The sequence below is a fragment of the Limanda limanda genome, chromosome 23 (genome assembly GCF_963576545.1).
Source record: "Limanda limanda chromosome 23, fLimLim1.1, whole genome shotgun sequence".
Lineage (NCBI taxonomy): Eukaryota > Metazoa > Chordata > Actinopteri > Pleuronectiformes > Pleuronectidae > Limanda > Limanda limanda.
The window spans coordinates 4,277,549-4,300,868 of record NC_083658.1 but is presented as its reverse complement, the minus strand read 5'-3'; the positions used below and the strand labels follow the sequence as shown (position 1 = coordinate 4,300,868).

The window sequence follows — 23,320 nt, the reverse complement described above, 5'->3', positions numbered from 1 at the left end:
AGAGCGCCTGATGAGCTGTGTTGTGCAGCCGTGGCCGTCTCGCTCTGGAATTAAGATGTGTGTTAAACGCTGAGGTTAAAATGGGATTTATTTGTGTTGTGTGTTAGATGCTGTTCAGGCAGGTTTTGCTTCAGTGATGCATGAATTAATCAAATCTTGCCCTAAGTCATTTATTTTGTTCCCTAAGAGGTGATAACCATCTTTTTGTTCTCATTTCTATTTCTCTCTTATTGTCTTTGTCCTTTGTTTTGCTGTAAACCACATTAAATTAGGCCTTTTGTCGCATTGATCAGTCTGTTTAATCCCAAACATGGAGGCGATGACGTTCCATTTATTCATTTGTGTGCGTGTTTGTGTTGCAGCCCACACCCCAGACAACAGTTTCCTGGGCTTCGTGGTGGAGCAGCACCTCAACGCCAGCGACATCAGGCACATAGACGACATCAAGAGGCAGAACCAGTCGCTCGTCTACGGAAAGGTCGACAACTTCTGGAAGGTACGGGGATCCTTTATGCCTCGGCACGCACGCACTGTACCAGCAGGGATGGATAAGTTAGATAGAAGGACGAATTCTAGGAAACTTATCCTACTTTCCTACAGATCGCTGACAGCTTCCTTCACCTTTTTCACCAACTTATCAATCAGCCCTTTCCTTCAGGCTTATTTATGATCCCTAGTATTGAGTCTATGTAGTTATTTACATTCTCATAAAGGGCAAGTTTTGTTCTATTCCTCATTGACAACATTTTATCATCTAGATATTTAGTTTTTTTCCAGTAAAAGTGATTTAACCTTGCAGAAGAGAAATCCTGTACAGTTCTACGTTCATCTTTTTAAAGTTGCGTTCCCACATACACAAATGGACATACAGACATATACTTACATATTCCTTCTAAAGATGAAAGTGACAGACTTCACTAGGCATGCTTAAAAAAAAATCAGCAGCGCACCAAGGAGAACCAATTTTCGAACTTCTGAGAGCTCCTCAGTGAAACTCTTTGAACAACCTTGGGTAAAACTTTCACACGAAGCTTAATAAGTGGCTGGTTTAGGAGCTAAATTCTGCTCGAGTTCAGCTTATCACTTTCTCCGAGGAGTTTTTTTCTTAATATATTCAAATGCATGCTCACACTGCAGCACAGAGACCAGGGGATTACTGTATCCTAGACAAAAAAAAAACGACAAAGAGACTTGCACATTGTTTGGCGTGCCGCAGACGGTTGGATTACTGCCCGCTCCTTCTGGGGCGACACCGTGTTTGTTTCCTAGTGGGTCACTCGGCATCGAGCTGGCTTCCTTTAGAGGTTCTACACCAGAGGCAGGAAGGAGCCGAACGCAGACACACATTTGAGGGGAAGGTAAATGCAGAGAGAAGAGTGAGGGGAACACAGAGACGTGAGCAGGTAAGGGAAAGAGGGAACAGGTGAGACTAGTCACGACAGGAACAAAAAGATAGAGACAGGAAAAATAAAACAAAAGACCTAATGGACTCACAGGGAAAATTATGTCAAAACAAAACAGGAAATAATAAACCGAGTGCCAGGCCTGACAAGATGTCTGACTGAGATACTATGTGCGATGATAATAAAATGAACAAACGCAATTTGAAATAGCTGCAACCAAATTAAGCACAAATGCCTAATTCCTTTTTATCAAGACCTATAAATGATTCCCTGGGTTAAGGGGGATTTTTTACACACATTTCAAATGCATCTCATCTTAAAACATTAATTAACAACCCTACGGTATGAATTTCAAAGCCACGTCCGGCTCTGGAGCCCAAGGTGCTACATACAGTATTTTAATCCGGAGGTAGCTGCTGTGGTTTGTGGTTTCCTGTAACCGAGGCAGAGCCCACGCAGCAGCGCTCCGTTCAGTGCAGCTTTAAAAGGGCAGACGAGGGAGCCCATCAACTCACAGCAAGCGGCATTAGCAGCTAATCAGACTCCCAGGCGTGTTCATTACCTCCTGCTTTTAATTAAAGGGCCATTTTGGGGCAGAGTGATAACTAGCTGACTGGCTGGCTCAGTTTAAAAGGAGGGCTTCCTTTTAAATCAGGCCGTCCTTCCATCTCCTTCTCTTCACAGGGTTTCATTTCAACAAGGATATCTCCACTATGTGATATATGAAGGGAGACCAAGGTACGATTCACAATGGAATCATAATCGGGTTATTAGATTAATGACCTGAAGACGTGCACTTTGGAAAAGTGGTCGGTTTGATAGGTCGCAATAGAATTAAGTCTCTTTCAGCCGGCCCAGTTATAATACTTATAGTGTGTCCATGGATCTGGCTGAAATGGTGCAATAATAAATAAGTGTGAGGTAATTAACAGTGAGCAGGTTTTTGAAAAGCACAGCAAAGGCTTTCTAAAGAAAAAGTGTAGAAATCCAATTCACAAATTTGTGAATTCATTTCAAATTGCTTTGCTGTTGTAAAGAGGAGGTGTCGGTGGCGAGACCCGAAATAAAAAATGGCCAGACCACCTCCGAGGCGACGGTTTCCATAGCAACCCAGTCAGAGGTGTAGAAAGGCTGAGCAAGGAAGCTGCGAGTGACTACCTGCAGTTTCTTTGTCTGCCTCTTTCATACACACACACACACGATACAAACTCGCTACCGCTTCTCTGTCAGGTCGTGGCTGATGGTTATCAACAATATATCAACATTCTACCATTTCAAGTAAATCATCAGTGTCCTGCGTGTAGATAAAATCAGTCCGGGTTCAGAGTGTGAGACAGACGATGAGTCAGAAGGGAACAGAGAGAAAAGGTGAGAATGAGTCGGATGTACAGAGAATGAGAGAGAGAGAATGAGAGAGAGAGAGAGAGAGAGAGAGAGAGAGAGAGAGAGAGAGAGAGAGAGAGAGAGAGAGAGAGAGATAAAGGTCCTTGGCTGCAGATCAGAGAACATGATGAAGAAAGACAAACCACACACAGACACAGACACAGAGCTAGCATATGCAGGGAGGGAAGTTGTGTCCGTCCCACACTGTCTCCCTCTCAGGCCCATGAACACACAACAGCGTGTTTCATCTCCTCTCTCAAGGTGGATGACCGAGTTTGAGTTGAACACTAAACCTTCTTTAGTTCGACTGCGCTCGTCTGACCCGATCGTTAAACTCCAGCGAGCAGCAGAGACGAAGCCTGGACTTTGTAGATCTTCAACGTAAACACACACCTTTAAAAACACACTAGAGGAAAGAACCACTGAAAACACATTATATCTATTTCAAAGCACATGGAGCAGAGATATAAAAGAAAGCAAATTGAACGTTTTGCTTCGTAAGTCGCTGTCGTTTCTTTGGCAGCGGTTCTCAGTGACCTTGGTTCCGAACGGCCTGTTGTGTTTCACCGTCTTTGATTTTTATGGAGCAGAGCGAAGACGAGAGCTTTGAACGTGAGCTGTTTACTGCCTCGGTGAAAACAGATTCACGACCGGACGCGTGGCAGCAAGTGTGAGGGGGGGGGGGGACAGAAATATAACATAATAGTCATTGACCAGAATTAGAACAGCGACAGTATAGGGCGTCATTAAGATTGTAATGAAAACAGGTAATTAGGCCGAGTCTGTTTACTCTGCACTGAACAACGACTTTTTGCAAATTTAGTGATAATGAGGCTTTAGATAATAAGGACCCTCTTTATGGCACCTGGTTGTTAATGCATCACTAAGTGGTGAGAACCCTCTTGGTGTCATTAGCTCCTGTACATGCAACGCAAGGTTTGGATTTAACACGTGACGTTACCAGGAAAATAGATTTGTCTTGTTTTGGAACAGGCTGTTCACACACACACACACAAACACACACACAAACACAGAAAAGACCAACTTCCCCGACATCATCACACCCGCCTCCTCTGCTATCTGACGATCAGAAACATGCTCTGGCTCGCCACCAAACTCCAATATGTTTCTGAGTGTTGTGTCTAATGTGGCGTGGCAGGCCCTGAATAAATAACACCTCCTGACTGCACTCCAAGCACTGGATCCTCTTTTACCACCCGTGTCCCCCTGGGGGCGGGGGGGGGTTTCAGAGGATCTGGCAGAGAGTCTTTTTTTACAGTGCGTCCATTAGGCTGTTAATTTACAAGTACATGTATCATAAATTCAGCTGTTAGTTTTAAGTATCTCTGCAACCACGTATATTTCCTAAAGAAAATGTGATTGTGAAATATTTACTACGTAGAATTATCCATGCATGATTATATGAACAGTTTCTGCTCCTGCACAGAACCTGAGCATTAGACGTAATTGTTTGAAGAATCATTTATTTATTTATATATCCATGTTAGATAGGCATATGGAAACCAATGGAGCCTTATGTCCGTCCTCTTTGTTTTCATCTCGTCTGTAACTGTGCACATCTTCCGAAAGCCTCGGGATACGAAAGAAGCTCCAGCAAGAATATCACGAGACACACAAAGAGGTGCATTATCTCGATCCCCTCCACCGTGGACGTGTGTGTTCGACCCGGTGCTGCCCTCCAGTAGATGCATTGCTTTACAACCACGGCAACATTAATGGAAGTACGTTAAAGTGACGGTTACAGGGTTTGACACAAATAACGTAAAGGCAGCGTAAATGAGCCTCAAGCTGTTCGGATGTAAACTGTGACCGTGACATTATATCAGCGGAGTAATAAGCTGAAGAGCTCTCATCGTTTGTGTACATTCGATGATGATCCTCTGCAATTATTCACTCAGAGGAGACGGACCCGTCGTCAAAGAGGGTTTTTGTACCGTACAGATCGCTGGGAACCTCACAGTCCTGATACATGATTAGTATTGCTAAAGTGCCCTTGTGCAAATCACCATACTTAAAATGAACTAGTACCTTTATCGCTGACTGACTCTTCATTACCACATCGCTGCATTGAGGCACTTGTGATGTGCTCTGCATGTTCAATGTGTGTGTGTGTGTGTGTGTGTGTGTGTGTGTGTGTGTGTGTGTGTGTGTGTGTGTGTGTGTGTGTGTGTGTGTGTGTGTGTGTGTGTGTGTGTGTGTGTGTGTGTGTGTGTGTGTGTGTGTGTGTGTGTGTGTGTGTGTGTGTGTGTGTGTGTGTGTGTGTGTGTGTGTGTGTGTGTGTGTTCTGTGCAGAGACATGATTTTCCCTACGTCTCAGATAAATGGGTGAAGTGTATTTTCGTCCTGACTGACAAGCTTCAAGTTTCGGGGCCCCAGAGTCAGTCAGTCGGGGGAAAAATGTCAGATGTGAAGACAATCTGAGGTGCGTTTGATGTTTGATGTCGAAGGCGGTTTTTTAAAAGGGTCGGGTAAGTCGAAACCAAGCGCACCTGCCTGCATCCCCGATGAGGCAAAGAGCTCCTCTCTCCTCCTGAGGCTCCTGCAGCAGGCTTCTCTTTGTCGACCTGCAGGGCACAATCCCTTTAGAGACGAATATTAAAGTGAAAGAGTAACAACGTTCTGTGATGTTCATCATCAGAATGCACATGAAAGCGAGAACACAAGCGCCGCACACTAGGAAGACGGTGTTGGTATTAAACGCGGCGTCTCAGGTGGAGGCTGAAGTTGATGGTTTCAGTAGGAATCAGCTGTAAAGCAACATTAATATATCCCGTCCCCTGTGTTTTGATGCAGCTACCTGTCAAGATAAAGCGCTGAAACATCAGAATCCGCTCGCAGCCCTGGAGCCGCGTGTCCCTGTACGAACACAGAGAGAAGTTTAATGATAAAATGGGGGAAAAGCTGTACGCTCACATATCAGGTTTGTTGATTCCAATTTAACAACAGGGGGCCACGACAGCTCCTCATAATGAAGGGGATTCAAAAGAAAGAACCTTTTACACACTGCCAGTCCTCACCTGTATATTATCCCTCCTGCTGCAGTAATGCCTGTATTTACACAGAAGATTAGGGCGTATTAATTGAAAAAGTTTATCGCGCAAAGATATTAAATATGCATATGACATCGTGGGTTTAAATTGGAGTCGAAGTGGAAATACAAATACTGAAATAAGTTGAAATAGGAGTTAAAATAGAGGCTCTGTAAGAAGTTTAAATGTCAGTTTGATAAGGAGTGATGGATTTGAAGTATACATCTGTATTCCGACGTTTTTGTGATTAGATCGTGACGATGAGAAGCATCTTCATTAAAGGAGAGAGGAGATGAGACAGGAGTCTAGGCTCTGTCGATCCAGCAGATGGATGATGGATGGTGGAAACTTTCATTTGTGACTCACTAGACATCCTGCATCTTATGCTCTGAGAGACAGAATGAGAGAAATGCAGTGACATTTAGAGAAAAAGCAGCCGGGGACTAATTGGCACAGAAACAAGGTCAATGTGGCGACGCTGAAATTGTGAATGTTGAGATTTTGACAATGTGGCAGAAAGGAAGTGACAGGGAAAGAAATAGAAGCGCTAATAATATTAGACATTCACCCGCTGAGGAACAAACAAAGGCCGAACATGAAAGAACAGAACTTCCTGACTGAACTTTTGCCAAAGCTTCATTTGAAGTGTGAGATCTGAAAGCAGCTGAACTGTCAAGGTTTTTCTTTTTGTGCAGACGTTTGCACGAGAAAGCTCGAAAACTGACAAGACAAATATACCAGCACAACATCAGCAACTGTATGTTACCTTAAAATGACTTTGATGGCCCAGCTGAGGAGGTCGAACCCAACCCAAACCCAAATATCATTTCAAAACTCTGTCCCAAAATGACAAAATCCAGCCCTGCAAGTAATGTTGAACCGTAGATCCATTAAAAACAGAATTAATCTTGGGTGGATTATTTACAGTCACAGCTCTTCTGGTCCAGGAAGCAGGGGATCATGGGTAATATCCCCTGTTCAGGTGTGTTTCAGTTAGGTAAGTCAGAGGTAAAGTTTACATAGTGTTGCTTTAATGTTGACAATGTGAGCATGTTGAGCACGACATTAGCATTTTAGCTCAAAGCCCCACGGAGCCTGTGCCCCACAGATATGAACACTAGATATCTCGGCCGCGTTGCCGGCCAACGGAGCCGGACGTCACCACATGGCGGCCATCTTGTTGCGGGAGGCTCTCTCACCCATAACATTGTGTTGGTAGTGGTAAATAACCATAACTTGCTCAATTTTCAACCGATTTTGAAACGGTCTGGTTTGTTATAAACGTCAGAGATGTAGATATGACACTGTGTACTTATGAATAATTATGTTATTTTCTTAAAAAAATTAATAATTTATGCAGTGTCATAACTACATCTCTGACGTTTATAACAAACCAGACCGTTTCAAAATCGGTTGAAAATTGAGCAAGTTATGGTTATTTACCAACACAATGTTATGGGTGAGAGAGCCTCCCGCAACAAGATGGCCGCCGTGTGGTGACGTCCGGCTCCGTCGAGCGAGATATCTAGTCTTTATATATATCTATGCTGTGCCCAGCCTCCCAGAGCTGCTGTGAATTGTTAATTTAGTTAGAATCAAATTGATCAAACATGCGAAAGCTTTAATTAACTCAATATTAAATATATTGAACTGCTTCTCTCGTTTCAAAACCTATTAAATGTTGCCTGGGAGTAATTCGAGCGCTCATTAAGACACAGCAGTGGCATCAGTTGCAAGATATCAGCGGGGGGGGTGGTTGTGTTGCATTTACTGCCTGGCTGTGAGTCTCGGAGGTTGTGTCTCTCTGCCAGGAAGCTTTCTCCCCCCCCGACACTCATCCCTCAACCCTCCCCTCTGCCGCCAGAGAGCCGCCACCGCCTCTGCTGTTTCCTCTCTGCGCCGGGGTTTACAAATTCCCTCTGATTTACAAGGTCGTAAAACTCTCCACCTCCTTCTCCTCCTCCTCCACCTCCTTCTCTCCTGCTGCAATCAACCTCTCCGGCTAAAGCAGTCATTTTCTAACCTCCTGTGCTGCGGCCATCGATCTGCTCTCCAGCTTCGGATCGCGTGTCCCATTTGCTCGGAGACGTAAACATGCAAATGTGGCGGAGATGAATAAATCCAAATGGGCCGCACGAGGAACACGAGGGAGAAAAACTGTCGGTCTTGGCGTTCTTCTTAGTGTTGCAGAGTCATGAAGTCATCGCCTGCTTCACAGCGTTCTGACGGGATTAAGAACTCAAGTTGACATGATATTATTCAAGAAGGAAAAGCACAGAAAATCCACAATGGATGGGAATCTGGCGATGCACCTTGCAGACATGCTTCTCTCACATGTCCCACGCATGAATGTCATTCTAAAATGTCTTCCAGCCCGTTTGAACTTATTCTATCTTAATTCTCTTGATTCTGTCGCAAGTGTGTGGACGTGCGAGGGCGAAGGCCGGCGCACTCCAGAGAGCAGCTGGCGAGTGATGTTCTCTGACCGTAAAGCTTTGTGTAGCAACTGCCTCAAAGGGTCAGGGCGCTCCACTGTATGGTCCTCCTTCATGCACACACACACAAACACACACATGCAAACACACAAACACACACACACACACACACACACACTCAGCCTGCTGCCTTCATAATGTCTTCCTTTAGTCATGATGTTTCTTTCCTCTGCAGCTGTATCACAAACACTCTAATCTATACATCATAAAAACTCGTATTCTACATTTAATGTCAACAAACTACATCTGAAATATAATGTTATCCTTAAATTAATGTACATTTTGGTACCTAAAGCATCATTAGCTGATGCAAACGTAAAACACATACTTCAAACTAATCAAAATATTAAAATAATGTCACCAGACACGTTAGAATCAGTAGTGAAGGAATTTCTTTAAACGCTTTACAGTGTGGATGTCTCTGTGCTTCTCTTTTTTTCATTTGCCTCTTCTGATATCAGCCATCTATGGATTTTGTGTGTGTGTGTGTGTGTGTTTGTGCGTATGCATGTGTGTGTGTGTGTAGTTCAGATACCTGCCAATAACCTCCACTGTAAATCCCTCCTCACACACACAAATCCAAGCTCAGCTCTCCGGAGTGAAAAGATTAGAGGGTAGTGATTTCACCTTCTAATTAGGATTTCATCTCACACACACACACACCTACACACCTACAGACACACAAACACCCGTACACACACATCAGGCTGCTTTAGTTACAGCAGGCTGACTGGAGGCATCTGATAGCCAGGCCTCCAGGGACCCTGACGAGCGGCTACCTGAAATTTAAGCCCCAAAAGGAAGCACTGAGGGACACACACACACAGACAAACACACACACACACACACACACACACACACACACACACACACACACACACACACACACACACACACACACACACACACACACACACACACACACACACACACACACACACACACACACACACACACACACACACACACACACACAGAGCAGGGAAATGTCCTAGGCAGAGCTGTTTCAATGGCAGAGCTGGTGCGTGGGAGTTGTGAGTAAATTTCATCCTAACAATAATGAGGCCTTGCTGCCCAGTGAGTGTTGAAACTGTTTATGATCAATATATTTGCCGTGTGTGTGACAAGCGTGCACACACTGATGATCCTGTCATTACGGGGGAAAATGGCCGGCGTTCATTTATTCAGCTTCTCTGAAGAGCTCTGCTTTAAGAGCACTCAGCTGAGCTGCTCCAGTGCTCGGTCTGCGGCAGGTACACAACCGAGTGAGAAAGACCGATTTTTGCATGGCAGCTCATCAGGAGACCTGGGGGAATGGTTTGCTAATGGAGCCCGACTCATGAAGCAGTCGTGTCCTCGCTTTGGAAAATCAAAGACCCGCTGTGACAGGGACGATCAAAAGCCTTTTATTATGGAACTTATGTTTCCATCTAATCTGATTAACTTGATTTATTGTTTTTAGAAGAAGCTCGCATGGGGCTTCTAGGAGCTTGTCAGTGAAAGACAGAAAAGGTGAACATTCAGATAGGTTTATAACCCGACCGCTAAATTGTTGACCTATGGTTTTAAATCGATCAACACACACACATAGCCATGAGTCATTTTCACTATTTCAGAACATTCAAAGTTCACAAGGTTCAAAGTTCAATCAGTTCTGCAGAGTCAGGGAACCTAATAAGTTCTCTATTTGTTCTCTAGGCTTTTAAACAGTCAGCATATACTACATTTCACAAATTAGAGATGTTACCAGAGATACCAGCATCGGAAATGCCCAAATTAAACTGCAACCTTTTTTCTTTTCAATGACAAGAGTTGCACTATAGTTGTGTCATAGAACAATATTAGTAATCATCACATTCAGGGTTTAGCTGCATTCAGCTGTTTTTAAATGCATTGGTTTCAATTTGATACTTGATATTAGTCCAGTTATTGGAATCCTGAAGTGAAAGATGTTATCAGAATATCACAAATACAAATCAAGTCATTTGTGGCATGCTGTGACATCATCAGCTTCATTTCACCCACAGCACACATTACACTAAACTTATCTCGATGTGTAAAATCAGTGCTGAGCCGCTTTGTATTTCCTTCTCCTTTGTTTCACTCTCGTCCTCGACCTGAACCAGTCGTGTGATGAAAGCAGTTTGCTCATGAATCTTTTCAAGCCCTTGATTGTCTCTCTGATCCAGGGCGCCACGGATCAGGTGTAGTTTAATAACAATGGGCACTGACTCTCCTCATATTGGGGTGTTTTTTAACTCCGCCTGCCGCTGTGGCCAGACGGTCGGTCAGGTAGCTCGGACACAAGTTCACCAGGCCGCGTAAAACAAAGTGTTGATACTGATCTGCTCTCGGGGATAAAAGAAACTGATTCAAAAGGTTTCATTGCAGGATGTCTAAACAGAATTTACCGAGCGTATGTCGTGTTTTATAATGAAAGGAAATCGCAGAGGCCGATTTCCAGGAAACATTGAAAAACTAAATGTGCCTGTGTCCTCCCTCCCCCCCCTCTGCTTGTTCCAGGATAAGAAGAAATACCTGGACATTATCCACGGCTACATGGAGGTTCACGGCACGGTGCACGGCACCAGCACGGTGCACCTGCCGAGCTACGTCAAGAACCACGGCATCCTGAGCGGCCGGGACCTGCAGTTCCTTCTCCGGGAAACCAAGGTGAGTCAACCCGGCTGCAAATTGCCTCCGCGTGGAAAAAAAATGACCCAGCGGGGAAATCTAAGTGTGTGAGGGCACAGGGCTGATGAGAAATCAACAAGCACCACAAACCAACTCCCACGCTTTTCCTTCCTGACGTTTTTTTTTAGGAACCTGTGGCTCAGCAAACCTGCAGAATACAGAGGAGAACAATCTTTTTTTATATACACTGGCCTCTTTATGTGCCAAGGCTGTGGATGAATGAAGGGAACAGTTCCCTAAATGAAACTGGAAATACTTGGTTTGCTCAGAAATAGTAGATTCACAGTAAAATAGTATTAAGTTGCCTAATAAGCCTTATAACTTTTCCTAAAAACAGCGATGTTGCACTAGCAGCCACAAACGTAAAGTCAGAGAGTGAAAAATGATTTCTCATTCAGTCTGTTTGTGAACAGAGTCTCTTTTCTGAAGCTGAGTAGTTTCTCTCGGTCTGTGATCAGTCCACACAAGGACGTCTCCTTTAACACAAGTTCGCTTTGTGTTGGAGCCGTAGCCGTCTGAGCCGTATGAAAGCCATGAGTGCTGTTACTTCAAACTGCTTTTAGATTCACTCCAATACAATAATAATAAATACAAACAGATATTCATTGTTTAACAGTTGTGTCCAGACACAACCAATCACCACTGCTCATTTCTAACCACCAGTCTCGACCAGTAGGGGGATGGAACCACAGCCGATACCTTGGTCAAGGTCCCAACACTTACATGGAGAATGCAGGGTTTATGACCTGTACTAAAGCCAGCCACCAGGGGGCGATTAAGAGGATTTGGCTTCACTTATTGGCGAGCAGTCGCGTCCTCCATCTTTTATACACAACAATAAATATCTAGCTAATTAAGCTGCGGTGGATTTAAAAGACCTTTGCAGAGCTAATGATTCGTTTTTTAAAGGGGAATAAATCTACTTGGTAACTGTGTGAAATCCCATTAACTCGTTAAGGTAGCATCCGCCAGAGGGCGCCCTCCAGGTGCGCTGTTTACCGATCAGCGTCAAACATTTTTATTAACAGAACTGCGTCGTACAGCTAGGTACTAATGCAACATTTCGTTAGAAAGCACCACAGCCGGTACAATCAACGTATCAGTCAGACAACTCACATACCAAAAATATTAAGATAGTCGACGTCACTCACCTATGAAGCATCATATTAATCCACAGATCGATAACATTCCAACAAACACGGTCTTGGTACCTTACCAAAGGTCCAGATGATCCAATCCAGTAATCTCAGAGTAGCCAGCAGCTACGTGCCAACTTTGACTTATTTTCCGTGCTAACTTCTGTTAGCATGTAAACAAAGCAGCTCTCTGGATATCAAAATGGTGGCTGCACTCTGAACTTTAGATTGACAGCTCATTTGACCCAATTGGAGAAGGCGTGGGTTGTCCACAGCCAACTGTAGCCAAGGAGGCACCTTGTTGTTGGAAAGAGCCCGCCCCTCTTCTAACGAGTAAAGGCTGAGCCAATTGCAACCGATTGTTCTGATGACTGGCGTGTCGTTTAGCCAATGAAATTCCCAAAATACAGATGTGCTGCTTCACAGGAAGAACAGGCGTTTCAGGCATATCTCAGCCGCCTCTTAAGAGGTTAAAGGTGAAGTTGAAGCTACCAAATCCCAAAAAGTTTGTATCCTGCTTTGTTTTCCTTGATAAAACAAACATGTCGGAGTGGATAAGAATAGTTTTTTAAAGCCTTTTAAGACTCTTGAAAAGCAGAGTGTTGCTCTCGCTGCGGCCCCCGAGGAATTCAAATTACATTTTTGTCAAACATCCGACAGGTGAAGGCCGTCATTAACGCTGCTGCTGAGAGACGCTGTCTGAGCTCTGGCTTTTTCCCTTTGTAGAAGAGAAGGTGGAAGAGAGCGTCAGTGTGTCGGCGCTCTGAAACCAGACGAGGGCGGGAAGAGAGAGAGACATCAGAGCAGGGAGAGCAACCGCAAGAGAGCTTAAAGAAACCCGTTACCATAACACACATCAGAGGTTTACAGGGAGAAGAATGGATTCAGATCCAGTATCGCTTCAGCCACAAAGCAGTTTTTTTGGATGGAGAATCCAGCACATAAAAAAACTAAGAACCCAGAGACGTTAGAGTCGGAGAGACGGAGACAAATCAAAGGTGTGTTCTGCTGTGGAGCCGATCATTAAAGTGGTTAGAAAACTTACGAGAAAGCAAACAACACTCAGGCGTTGGACTGAGCCGAGTAAAGAATGGAACGGGGCAGATTTGGCTGCTGTGGGAACACTCTGGCAGGTTGACTCACATTTCTTCTCATTGCTCGTGCTCCTGCGTGGAAACCCCACAGGGCTGCGGCCAATTAACTCCCACAAAACCCAAACGCTTCAACCGCATTGTTGTTTGAGAGCTTACAAGGAAAACAGGAGGTGTTTTGCCTCCGTGCTGCTTAAACAACACATTTACCTGAAAAACCATCAGTGCTAATTGGCCCCTTGGGGTTTAACTAGCTGCACTGCACTGTACAAAACCTATCGCAGCCCGGGTGAACCTGTTGTCGTTTGACATCCTGACATTTGATATTTCTCTCAAACATTTCCTGAAATAAACCCGGGTGCGTCGTGTTGTATCAGTGATCAGACTGTTCCTGTGTCGTGTTGGAAGGTTTTTCATTTCTTCTACTTTGCTTCTCGTCCGTGTCACATGTCTGTCCTGAGTCGACTCGTGTTATCACCTCCTGCTGCTCCGAATCCCGGCACCATGTTATCTATTAACCACAGGTCTGCAAGTAGCTGTTATAACTTATTTTATTGTCGTGTCGGTGTTAGAAATACACACACACACTCACACACACAAACACACAAACCAGGTACAGAACTCTACTTATTTACAAGGTCATCGTTTGCATGACACACTTCAGTCCAAGCTGACACTTGGATTTCCCTGCGAGTCAAAGCTGCAGACGCCTGCTCCTCTTTGGATCTGCTCTTCCTCTGCTGGTGTTGTCGTCTCCTGAGGGAACTCATGGAAATCCCGGGAGACACAAACATCCACAATTTAAAAGGCAAATAAACCTGAAGCACTGGCTCCATTTGAATTTAAAAGAAGCCAGGCGAGTTTGAAGACAGGCCTGTGAGAAACTGTCAATGCAGATCATGAGAATAATCATCAGCAGCCGCAGAGCAACAGGTAAAACTTGTATGTCAATCGTGAATAGTTGTGGTGTGTCACATTAAAATGATGTGGGTTGTGTATCGGACGTTGTTGCACTTGGCGGTCGCCCTATAAGTGCTGGTTCACTGTCTCTCAGCTGTGAGGAACATTTTATACACACACACACACACACACACACACACACACACACACACACACACACACACACACACACACAGAGAGAGAGAGAGAGGAAGCTCTTTGCTGCCACCTGCTGGATGAAGTCTGATGCTAACAAAGCTGATTGTGTTCAGAAGCCCTTCTCTTGCTATGGGCAGAAACAGAAACACACACACAGATACAAACACAAACACACACACACAGATGAGCCATTGTTACTGACTGACTCTGCCCCCCCCCTCCCTCTGTTTCTGAATGACTCTCCATCTCTCTCTCCTGGTCGAGCTCCGACTGACTCTTGCGTATACGAGCTTCTTCATCAGGACTATTTGCTTTGTACTAACCTTTATTGTATTTGCTTGTAGTGACACAACACTGCCCCCCCCACCCCTACCCACCATCCTCCTTGTTTTTCCCTCCTGCTTTATATATATAAAAGAGATGCTGCCTCGACTCTTATTTTAGTGCTTGTTCAGCAAACAACAGAAACTCCCCGACGCTGCCGTTACACTCTTCTTCACCTCCGACGCCACCTCTGTTGTTCGGAGGTGATTCAGCCGCTGCCCCCCCCACACAGCGAGTGCAGCGCGGTTGTGTGTTTCATCTCCATTGTGTCATAAAGTGTTTTTAAAACCACAATTTGATTTCTTTATATTCTCTCCTCCTCAGTTGTTCGTGGGTCTGTCGTTCCCGTACGAGGGTCCGGCGCCCCTAGAGGCCATCGCCAACGGCTGCGCCTTCCTCAACCCCAAGTTCAGCCCCCCCAAGAGCAGCAAGAACACCGACTTCTTCAAGGGCAAGCCCACCATGAGAGAGGTGAGGGGGGGGCGGACACAAGGTTTCACTCTCTCCACTCTCTATCCCTCCGTTCTCTCATGTTGTTTGTGTGCTTGTCTCTCGGCAGCTGAGCTCCCAGCACACGTACGCCGAGGTGTACATCGGTCCGCCGCACGTCTGGACCGTGGACATCGAGAACCCGGTGGAGGTGGAGAAGGCCATCCGCTCCATCCTCAGCCAGAAGGTAAACACCTCTCTTCTTCCTCCTTTAAAGGGACTCTTACCTTTGTTGCATTTGAGAATTACAGCACATTCAAATCATCCCGCCTTCCTCCAATGCCCCACCCCCTCGTTCCCATCCGCGGTGATTTTCCTTTTGTTTTTCCCCCTGGGAGCGGCTGTTTCAGTACGCCGTGGACCACTTTGGTCTGCCATCGTCAGTCGCTACGGTCGATTCGGTCGCTACTCGCTACTGTCTGCCGTGGAATCAAAACAAACCCTGTAGTTGAGGACGCGCCTTGATGACGCGGGCCCGAATGCGCCACAAGAAGCAGACGGGCTTCTTGTCTGTTTCCATGCAGCAAACAGACAGGTCTGTCGGCCAATAAGGTCCTTCGGTCCGAAGAATTTTATTGGTTGAAGTTTTCACTAAATATTACGAGAGTGAAATAATTGTTTGTTTTAACTCCTGGTGGGTCTGTCTTTCATTTTAGAGTGTCATTACCTTATTAATACCAATTTAACCTTATCCACAAAAAGTGTAAAAATGCAACAAAGGTAAGAGTCCCTTTAAGACATTCATCTAAAATGTCCTAAATTCTTAAAGTCTAGATACAATCTGTTTTCCATCACGTACGTAAAAAGAAAAGCAACAAATCCTCCTGATGGAGAAGTTGAGCTTTGAAGGGAATGAGTCGGATCGATTAGAAAAACTGCAAATTCCTAATTGATGAAAATCTAGTGCATCTAGAGACGGAGGAGGAGAAGAAGAACGAGATCTTGTTCCGTCTTCTCCTCCGTGGTCGTGCATATTCACAGGCTGCCCCCCCCGACCTCGTGTGGAGCCGAGCCGCTCGGACACAATGGTTTTGTTCACTGGACGAGTCGGCACCGCCTCATGTGCTTGGTGATCCGTGGCGAGCTGCAGCCTACCAGGCTCCGGCTTGACTAGCACCCCCCCCCCTCTCTCTCCCTCCACACACACACACACAGTCAGAGAAGCAGCGAGCGACTCGGAGACGAAACAAAGGTTTCAGTTGTTGCTCTGCTCTGTTTGAAGTTTTCCTCTGAATATCAGAGTCTGGGAGGAAAGAGAGGAGTTCAGAGAGCAGACACACGGGCTGATATTACACCATGTGCTCTCTCTCTCTCTCTCACACACACACAGACACACACACTGAAACCAGCTCTACTCGGATCTGTACAGAGATGATATTTAGCTTTGCTCACATCGGCTGGTCTACTTGATTTCTTTACTCTGCTTGTAATCAGATAAACAACAAGTCAAACTCGATTTCAGAATCCCACTGATCAGGCTTCACCCTCAGTGTGTCCTCTCCTCTCCTCTCCTGTCCTCTCCTGTCCTCTCCTGTCCTCTCCTGTCCTCTCCTCTCCTCTCCTCTCCTCTCCTCTCCTCTCCTCTCCTCTCCTCTCCTCTCCTGAAACTGATGCTGATCCCTTGTGTGTGTTTTTCAGATCGAGCCCTACCTGCCCTACGAGTTCACCTGCGAGGGGATGCTGCAGAGAGTCAACGCCTTCATCGAGAACCAGGTACCTCCTCCTCCTCCTCCTCTTCCTCCTCCTCCTCTTCCTCCTCCTCCTCCTCCTCCTCCTCCTCCTCCTCCTCCTCCTCCTCCTCCTCCTCCTCCTCCTCCTCCTCCTCCTCCTCCTCCTCCTCCTCCTCCTCCTCCTCCATCATCATCTTAGTCAAGTTCTTTTCACATCAGACCTTCTGAGAATGATAACAACAGCCAGACTCTCCAGGATCAGAACTAAAACACGTCTCATGTGTCACAGTTCAGACTTGGACACAGGAGCCGGAGCCGTAAACTTCTGAAAGACAAGAGAAGCTCGTCTGAGTCTCTTTATATTTAGAAGCTTGTCAACACTCTAAAGAAATGTTCTCATCATTTCCTGGAAAACTGTTTTGTTTTCACTGAACCAGACGAGGAATAGGAAGCTTCGGTTTGTTTTGACTTTCAGGAATTTTTTATTTTCCTTTTGTGTCTGAGTGAACAAAATGATCTGAAATCACAGACATAACAAACCATGAGGTTTTCAGAATAGATTTAATCAACCAGTCAGTGGAGCTCATTCCCCCCCGACAGTCTGTGAGACACTCATAGAGATCAGGTTCAGCCTGTCTGTCCTAGAAAAAAAAAAAAAAATCGATTCAGTTACAAATCGCGATTCTTGTGAATGACTATTTTAAATCGCCATGCTGCCTCCCAAATCGATTTTTTTTTTTTTTAAAACATATTTATTGGTTTATACCGGGGGGGGGGGGGGGGGGGGGATATATGGGGGGAGCAACATCACCCCAGAGCATGTTGACCAGCTCTTGTTTTTGCACAAGAATCTAAACATACCCAAGCACTAGCTTTGTATCGGCTACATACAAACAACAATAGCCTACTTTTTGTTTATTTCAAAGTTTATATTTTAAGTAAATTTTTATCCATTCTATTTAATTTACCTTTTATTTATTGTTTAAAAGTAGCCTAAGTGGCATACATTTCTTAATCTGTCAGTTTGTGTGCAGTTGACAGGGGCTATACAATAATAGGGCACATTTTTATTTATTTTCTCTATCGGCTGCCCGGCAGTCATTAAGTTAATGTTAATATTTGAAATAAAACTTGTAAAGCTCTAAGTGAATTTGACTGTGTTGTATTTGAAGGAATGATTCAACATTTTTCCATGGTCCAGTATTTAAACAAAAAAAATAACCAAAAGAAATCCCAGGAAATCGTAATATCGAATCGCAATACTTACAGAATCGCAATACGTATCGTATCGCCACCTAAGTATCGTGATAGTATCGTATCGGGAGGTCCCTGCCGATTCCCGTCCCTAGTCTGTCCTGTGATCAGTCGTCCTGATGTCCTCTGTCTCTCCTCCAGGACTTCTGTCACGGGCAGGTCATGTGGCCTCCGCTCAGCGCCCTGCAGGTCAAACAGGCCGAGCCCGGGCGCACCTGTAAGCAGGTGTGTCAGGAGGAGCAGCTCATCTGTGAGCCGAGCTTCTTCCAGCACCTCAACAAGGACAAGGACCTGGCCAGGTGGGACTCACACACACACACACACACACACACAATGTCCACGTATCTACACAAAGGCAGGAGCAGACACACACGTTCTCCCAGCTCATCAGAAGGTCTCTCTCTCTCTCTCTCTCCCTCTCTCTCTCAGGTTCGGCGTGGACTGCCAGACGGTGGAGTCCAGCTCCGACACGCTGGTTCCCGCCTACAGCGACACGCGGCGCCACTGCATCTTCCAGGCCGACCTGCTGCTGTTCAGCTGCGCCGGCGCCCACACCACGCTGCGCCGCATCTGCCCCTGCCGCGACTACATGAAGGGCCAGGTGGCGCTGTGCAAGGACTGCCTATAGCAGCCACACGCCAGCCCACGGGAGCGGGGGGGCACCGACGAGGCTCGAGGGCGGAGAGCAGCTTAACGTGTGTGTGTGTGTGTGTTTGAGAGACACACACACTCCTGCAGCTGTCACACACACACACTGAACTCATGTGTGTGCGGACAAACATTCATGACACTGTGTTTGTTTCTCATCGTCATGGTTCCGAAGTCGCTCCTCGGACTCACCAGCAGGGGGCGCCACGGGTCCCTGGAAGGGAAGTGGAATGACTTGAGTGGACAAAGGGATTGGAACAGGAAACGCTGCAGCTCCGCGGGGCCGAGCGTGTCCGTGACCTTCAACACGGCGGTACGGCCAAGCCCCTCCCCCTGACAGCTGCCCCGCCCACCTCACCTGGACCCGCCCCCCTCCCCTCTATCCTCCTCCCCGCTCAAATCTGAATCTGCTCATTGTTTAGGTAGGTTTGCACTGGACTGGCATGCCCGGAGGCCCCCCCCCGACACACATATCCACACACGCAAAGGGGGAGGGGCCTGACAAATGGCGGCTAAAAAAACGAAACCAGTTTTACACTGTAAGCGACTTGTTCCTCTCTCGTGGACGGACGGGACGAGAGCCGACATGTAACATAGAATCTAGATTTCTATTCTGGAACTTTTAGCGTTTCCTGACACATCCTCCAGATTTCATTCCCTCACGAGCGGCAGCGACCACGAGCGGATTCCAGCCGCCGGCGTCTTATTTAAACATTTCAAGAGGAGGGAGTGTTCGTGGCCAGTAGAGAATCGTTAAAGTGTTCCGGTACGACGCCCACCAGGGGGCGAGGGCGAGTTCTCTGAAGTCGTAGGAATGTCGTGACTCAGACACGTGGTCGGTAGCAGCGGTGACATCACACACGTTGGCCTGCGTCCGAACACACACAAAGTAACACAACAGCAGCTGTAACTCCCTCTCTCGCTCGCCTCGCTCGCCCGCCTCATCGTCAGGATCTTGATTTGCCGGCAGGTTTGCAAATGTTAAGATCCAAAAAAAAAAGTTCAATTTGTAGTTATTTGTGGTGAATTGAAAAAAAAAAAGGTGCACTACGTTTATCTATTAGAGGATCGAGGAGGATATTAGTAACACTGTATATTGTTCATATGGGTTTTTATTTATTTTGTATACAGATCTTTATCTCGGTTTTTGCTGGAAATCGTTAGTTTTTTATTTATGGAAGGGGCGTCGTCTTAATTTTGTCTTTTGTTTCCCTTTTTTATAGATTTTTATTTATGGAGAGTAATTTAAAAAAAATCGACATTAAAAAAAACGTAGTGGGGGGGCGGGGCTTTGTCTGCTTCTGTTCCGCTTCCAGAAGTGACGAGAAGAAGAAATAAACTTTAGAGATGGAGTTTTATAAGTTTGTAGAATTGCGACTCACTATACAAGTTGTATAACTGTTTATAGTTTTTAGAGCACAGAGGTATTTCATTTTGTACCTGCAAAATATATTACGAATATTAGTCAATTTCAGAATTTACGCCCAAATAAACGTTTACAGATTCACGTGTTGCTGCAGAAATAAGAGATTTAAACTTTCAGCTGCAGAATTAAAAAGTAGAAACTTTAATTTCTTTACTTTCCTCTTCTTCTCGTCTCTAAGCCGAACAGCTGCAGACAGATGTGGCCTGTTTTATTGTGAAAGGCAGCGGCCTCGTACACTTTGATTTCCAATCTGCTATTTTTGTTTTGCACAAACAGACACACAAACAGACACACAAACAGACACACACACAGACACACACCGTCCAGCTTTACGTTCTCACTGCGTCGGCCCAGACTCGTGTTGTGTGTCTTTATTTTGTGTTCTGCCGCCAACTCTTTGTTTCTCATGTGCCTTCTCATGGTCACGTGTGTTTCCTCATTTCTTTAAATCTGTTCTACTGTTGACGGGAAATGATTTTAATTCAACGATTAAAGATTATATATTTTTCTTACTTTAATTTAATACACTTTGTTTTTTACATGTTAATTATAGAATCGACCCAAGCCTAATTTATTCAGTGCGATGACTCAGCAAATCACCGCTGATCCTCAGTAAAGTATAAGATCAGTGGATTTATTATTTAATAGAGATTTTAATCTGTAAACTAGATTTTCACGGATGTTCAACAGATGCTAAATGTTTGTTTTGCCCCAAACTGAACACGGTTTGACTCCTTTTGTTTTTCTGCACGTGACAAACAAGTGTTTTTTGATCAAGCAGAAGTAAACTTTGTTGGAGACCTTTTAAAAGTTGCAGATAAACACACGGTGATCAGGTTATTACTGGTTTTGGTCTTTTCATGGATTCTTGACCTAATTGAGTTTCTTGATGTTCTGTTGCAGCCGAGGCCTTATTTCTTTTTTTTTACATCACGCTGTCGATCACATTATCAACCGTTGGGTTTCCAGAAGCTGACTGAAGGTCGTGAACGTCAGCTTCTTCACCACATTCGTTTGTTTTAACCTCGAGCGTCTCCATCGTAAAAGAGAAAACACTTAACTCACAGTGGAACAAACTCATCAGTCCTTGTTTCTGAATCTGGAGCCTCAGTGTCTGAAACAGCCGAGCGGAGACGATCGTGGTGAAGAACGACAACGGGTTTGTTTTCAGTCCTTGATGAGTAAAGAGGGATATAACTTTATTTTTAAATAAACCTTTTTCTGTGATCAGAGTCTCCGACTGTGCTTTACACTGGTTCTACATCACAGCAGATTCACATTCAGTATTTACACAGAAACGTACAGTCCACAGAGAGAGAGAGAGAGAGAGAGAGAGAGAGAGAGAGAGAGAGAGAGGATTTCATGAGGCCAACAACCGAGCTGCTGGAGTTTGATTTGATTCTGAACACAGATTCAACTTTAAGACACATTTTTATAATTATTCATTATAATTTCATCTTCAGTTGATCATTTAAACCAGGAACCATCATCTGTTTCCTGTGCTCGGGATTTAAGACTCAAATTGAACTCGGTCAGCTTCTGTGTTCAAACAGAAAGAGCTGGAGCCTCTGTGTTAACCAGCGTCTCAGCTCAGGTACATTCAGCCTCTCTCCTGTCAATCACATTCAAGCTCCTCCAGCAGATTAAGGCTCTGGAGTCAGAGACGAGGAGGAGGAGGAGGAGCCAGAGAAACGTGTTATTACACATCGATCATTTCATATATTATAGCTTCTGTAACATTAAAACTCTTCACATCTACAGTTCAGGGCAGAAACACGTCCTGCTCACAGCTAGAAGAACAACACAAGGAACAAAGCTGCTGAATCTCTATGAAATATGGTTTTTCTAAGTCTTTGTATGGAAACTGTTTTCTGCCTGATGGACAAGAAGAAAAGTCAGTCATGACTCATGATAAAAACAAATCAAAACTCTGCAGCTCAAGTTAAACATTTTACTTCCTAATTTGATTTAATGAGACAAACTACGATAATCTATATTTTTAATCATGACTAACTTCACTTCTTGTTTCTTTTCATGGCAGAAATGAGCTTCTGTATATTCGAGACGTTTCAGTCTCTCTATAAATAAACTTTATATTTGGTCGTTTCATGTTTTAAAGCAACACTCTGCAACAGCGCCCCCTGCAGCCACATGTGGAGCCGTGCGCTTGTGTCTTCAAACTTTGGAATTCTTCACATTTTTAACGTTTCTCTTCTACAACAGGAGAAAACTGAAGTAAGATCTGATGATTGTTTTCAACTGACACCAGAACTGAATAATTACGTCTTTTAAAAAGCTTCTCGTCTTAAAGCAAGAACACAAATCAGCAAGTTACTACTTCACATGTCACCATGTTGAACTCCACAGATATTAGAAGAATTTTAAATCCCCGAACAAACAGATACGGTCACGTTATTGACACGATATCAACGAGATAAATATCCACTTGTCTCCGCAGCCTGTGATCAAACAGGCGTCACAGCACGAACACAGAAAAAGGGACAAAGTCAAAGTTTGACGATGTCGCGGCTCAGAAACTTTTGTTAAACATATGAGTGGATTCAACAGTCGTCGGATTTCAAACTCTCAACAGTCGGATCACTTCCTGTCCGATCAGCTCATCAACAACCGGCCCAACGACAAACTGAAGCTTAACTTTGCTGGAAAGTGGAATCGGTCACAGTAGATTGGAATAATTCACAGAAAGAAGGAGAAGGAGGCGAGAAGGAAAATGAAATGATGCAGAAGAAGAATATTCAGAGTTCATCACAGTTACGAACTTCTGGACGTTCGTCAAACGAAGACAAAAGACATGAGAAAAACAACAGAAGAAGATTCTCACCGAGGTCAAACTCCAAACTACACATGTGAATCTGACCTGAATCCAAACAAGGAACTTTCTCTTCCTTTCATGGATCATTTTGTTTTAATGTCTTGAATGAAAATCCACAAACCACAGTGAGAACAACCCATTGGTCACAAACTGGCTCAGCTGCTGTGACAATGAGAACAAACTGTGGATCTGATCTGAAGGAGACAGAAAACAAACCATCAGATCATCCAGCTCACCTCTGACCTCTGACCTCTGACCTCAGAATTTGAAACAACAACTTGAACTCGACTCACGACACAAAGTTCGTTTCTCTGATAAACTCTTTG

General features: G+C 44.8%; 1 protein-coding gene across 1 annotated transcript in view; it reads left to right on the top strand.

Annotated features, from left to right (window-relative positions):
- mgat5 (alpha-1,6-mannosylglycoprotein 6-beta-N-acetylglucosaminyltransferase) overlaps positions 1-21,388 on the top strand; it is a 70,218-nt gene extending 48,830 nt beyond the window's left edge. The window contains exons 11-17 of the mRNA XM_061067106.1: positions 363-496; positions 10,855-11,004; positions 14,999-15,145; positions 15,234-15,350; positions 16,802-16,876; positions 18,229-18,386; positions 18,517-21,388. Of these exons, the coding sequence (XP_060923089.1) occupies positions 363-496; positions 10,855-11,004; positions 14,999-15,145; positions 15,234-15,350; positions 16,802-16,876; positions 18,229-18,386; positions 18,517-18,715 (980 nt within the window). The 3' untranslated portion in view covers positions 18,716-21,388. The remainder of the gene's footprint in view (positions 1-362; positions 497-10,854; positions 11,005-14,998; positions 15,146-15,233; positions 15,351-16,801; positions 16,877-18,228; positions 18,387-18,516) is intronic.
- Positions 21,389-23,320: the final 1,932 nt, after the last annotated feature.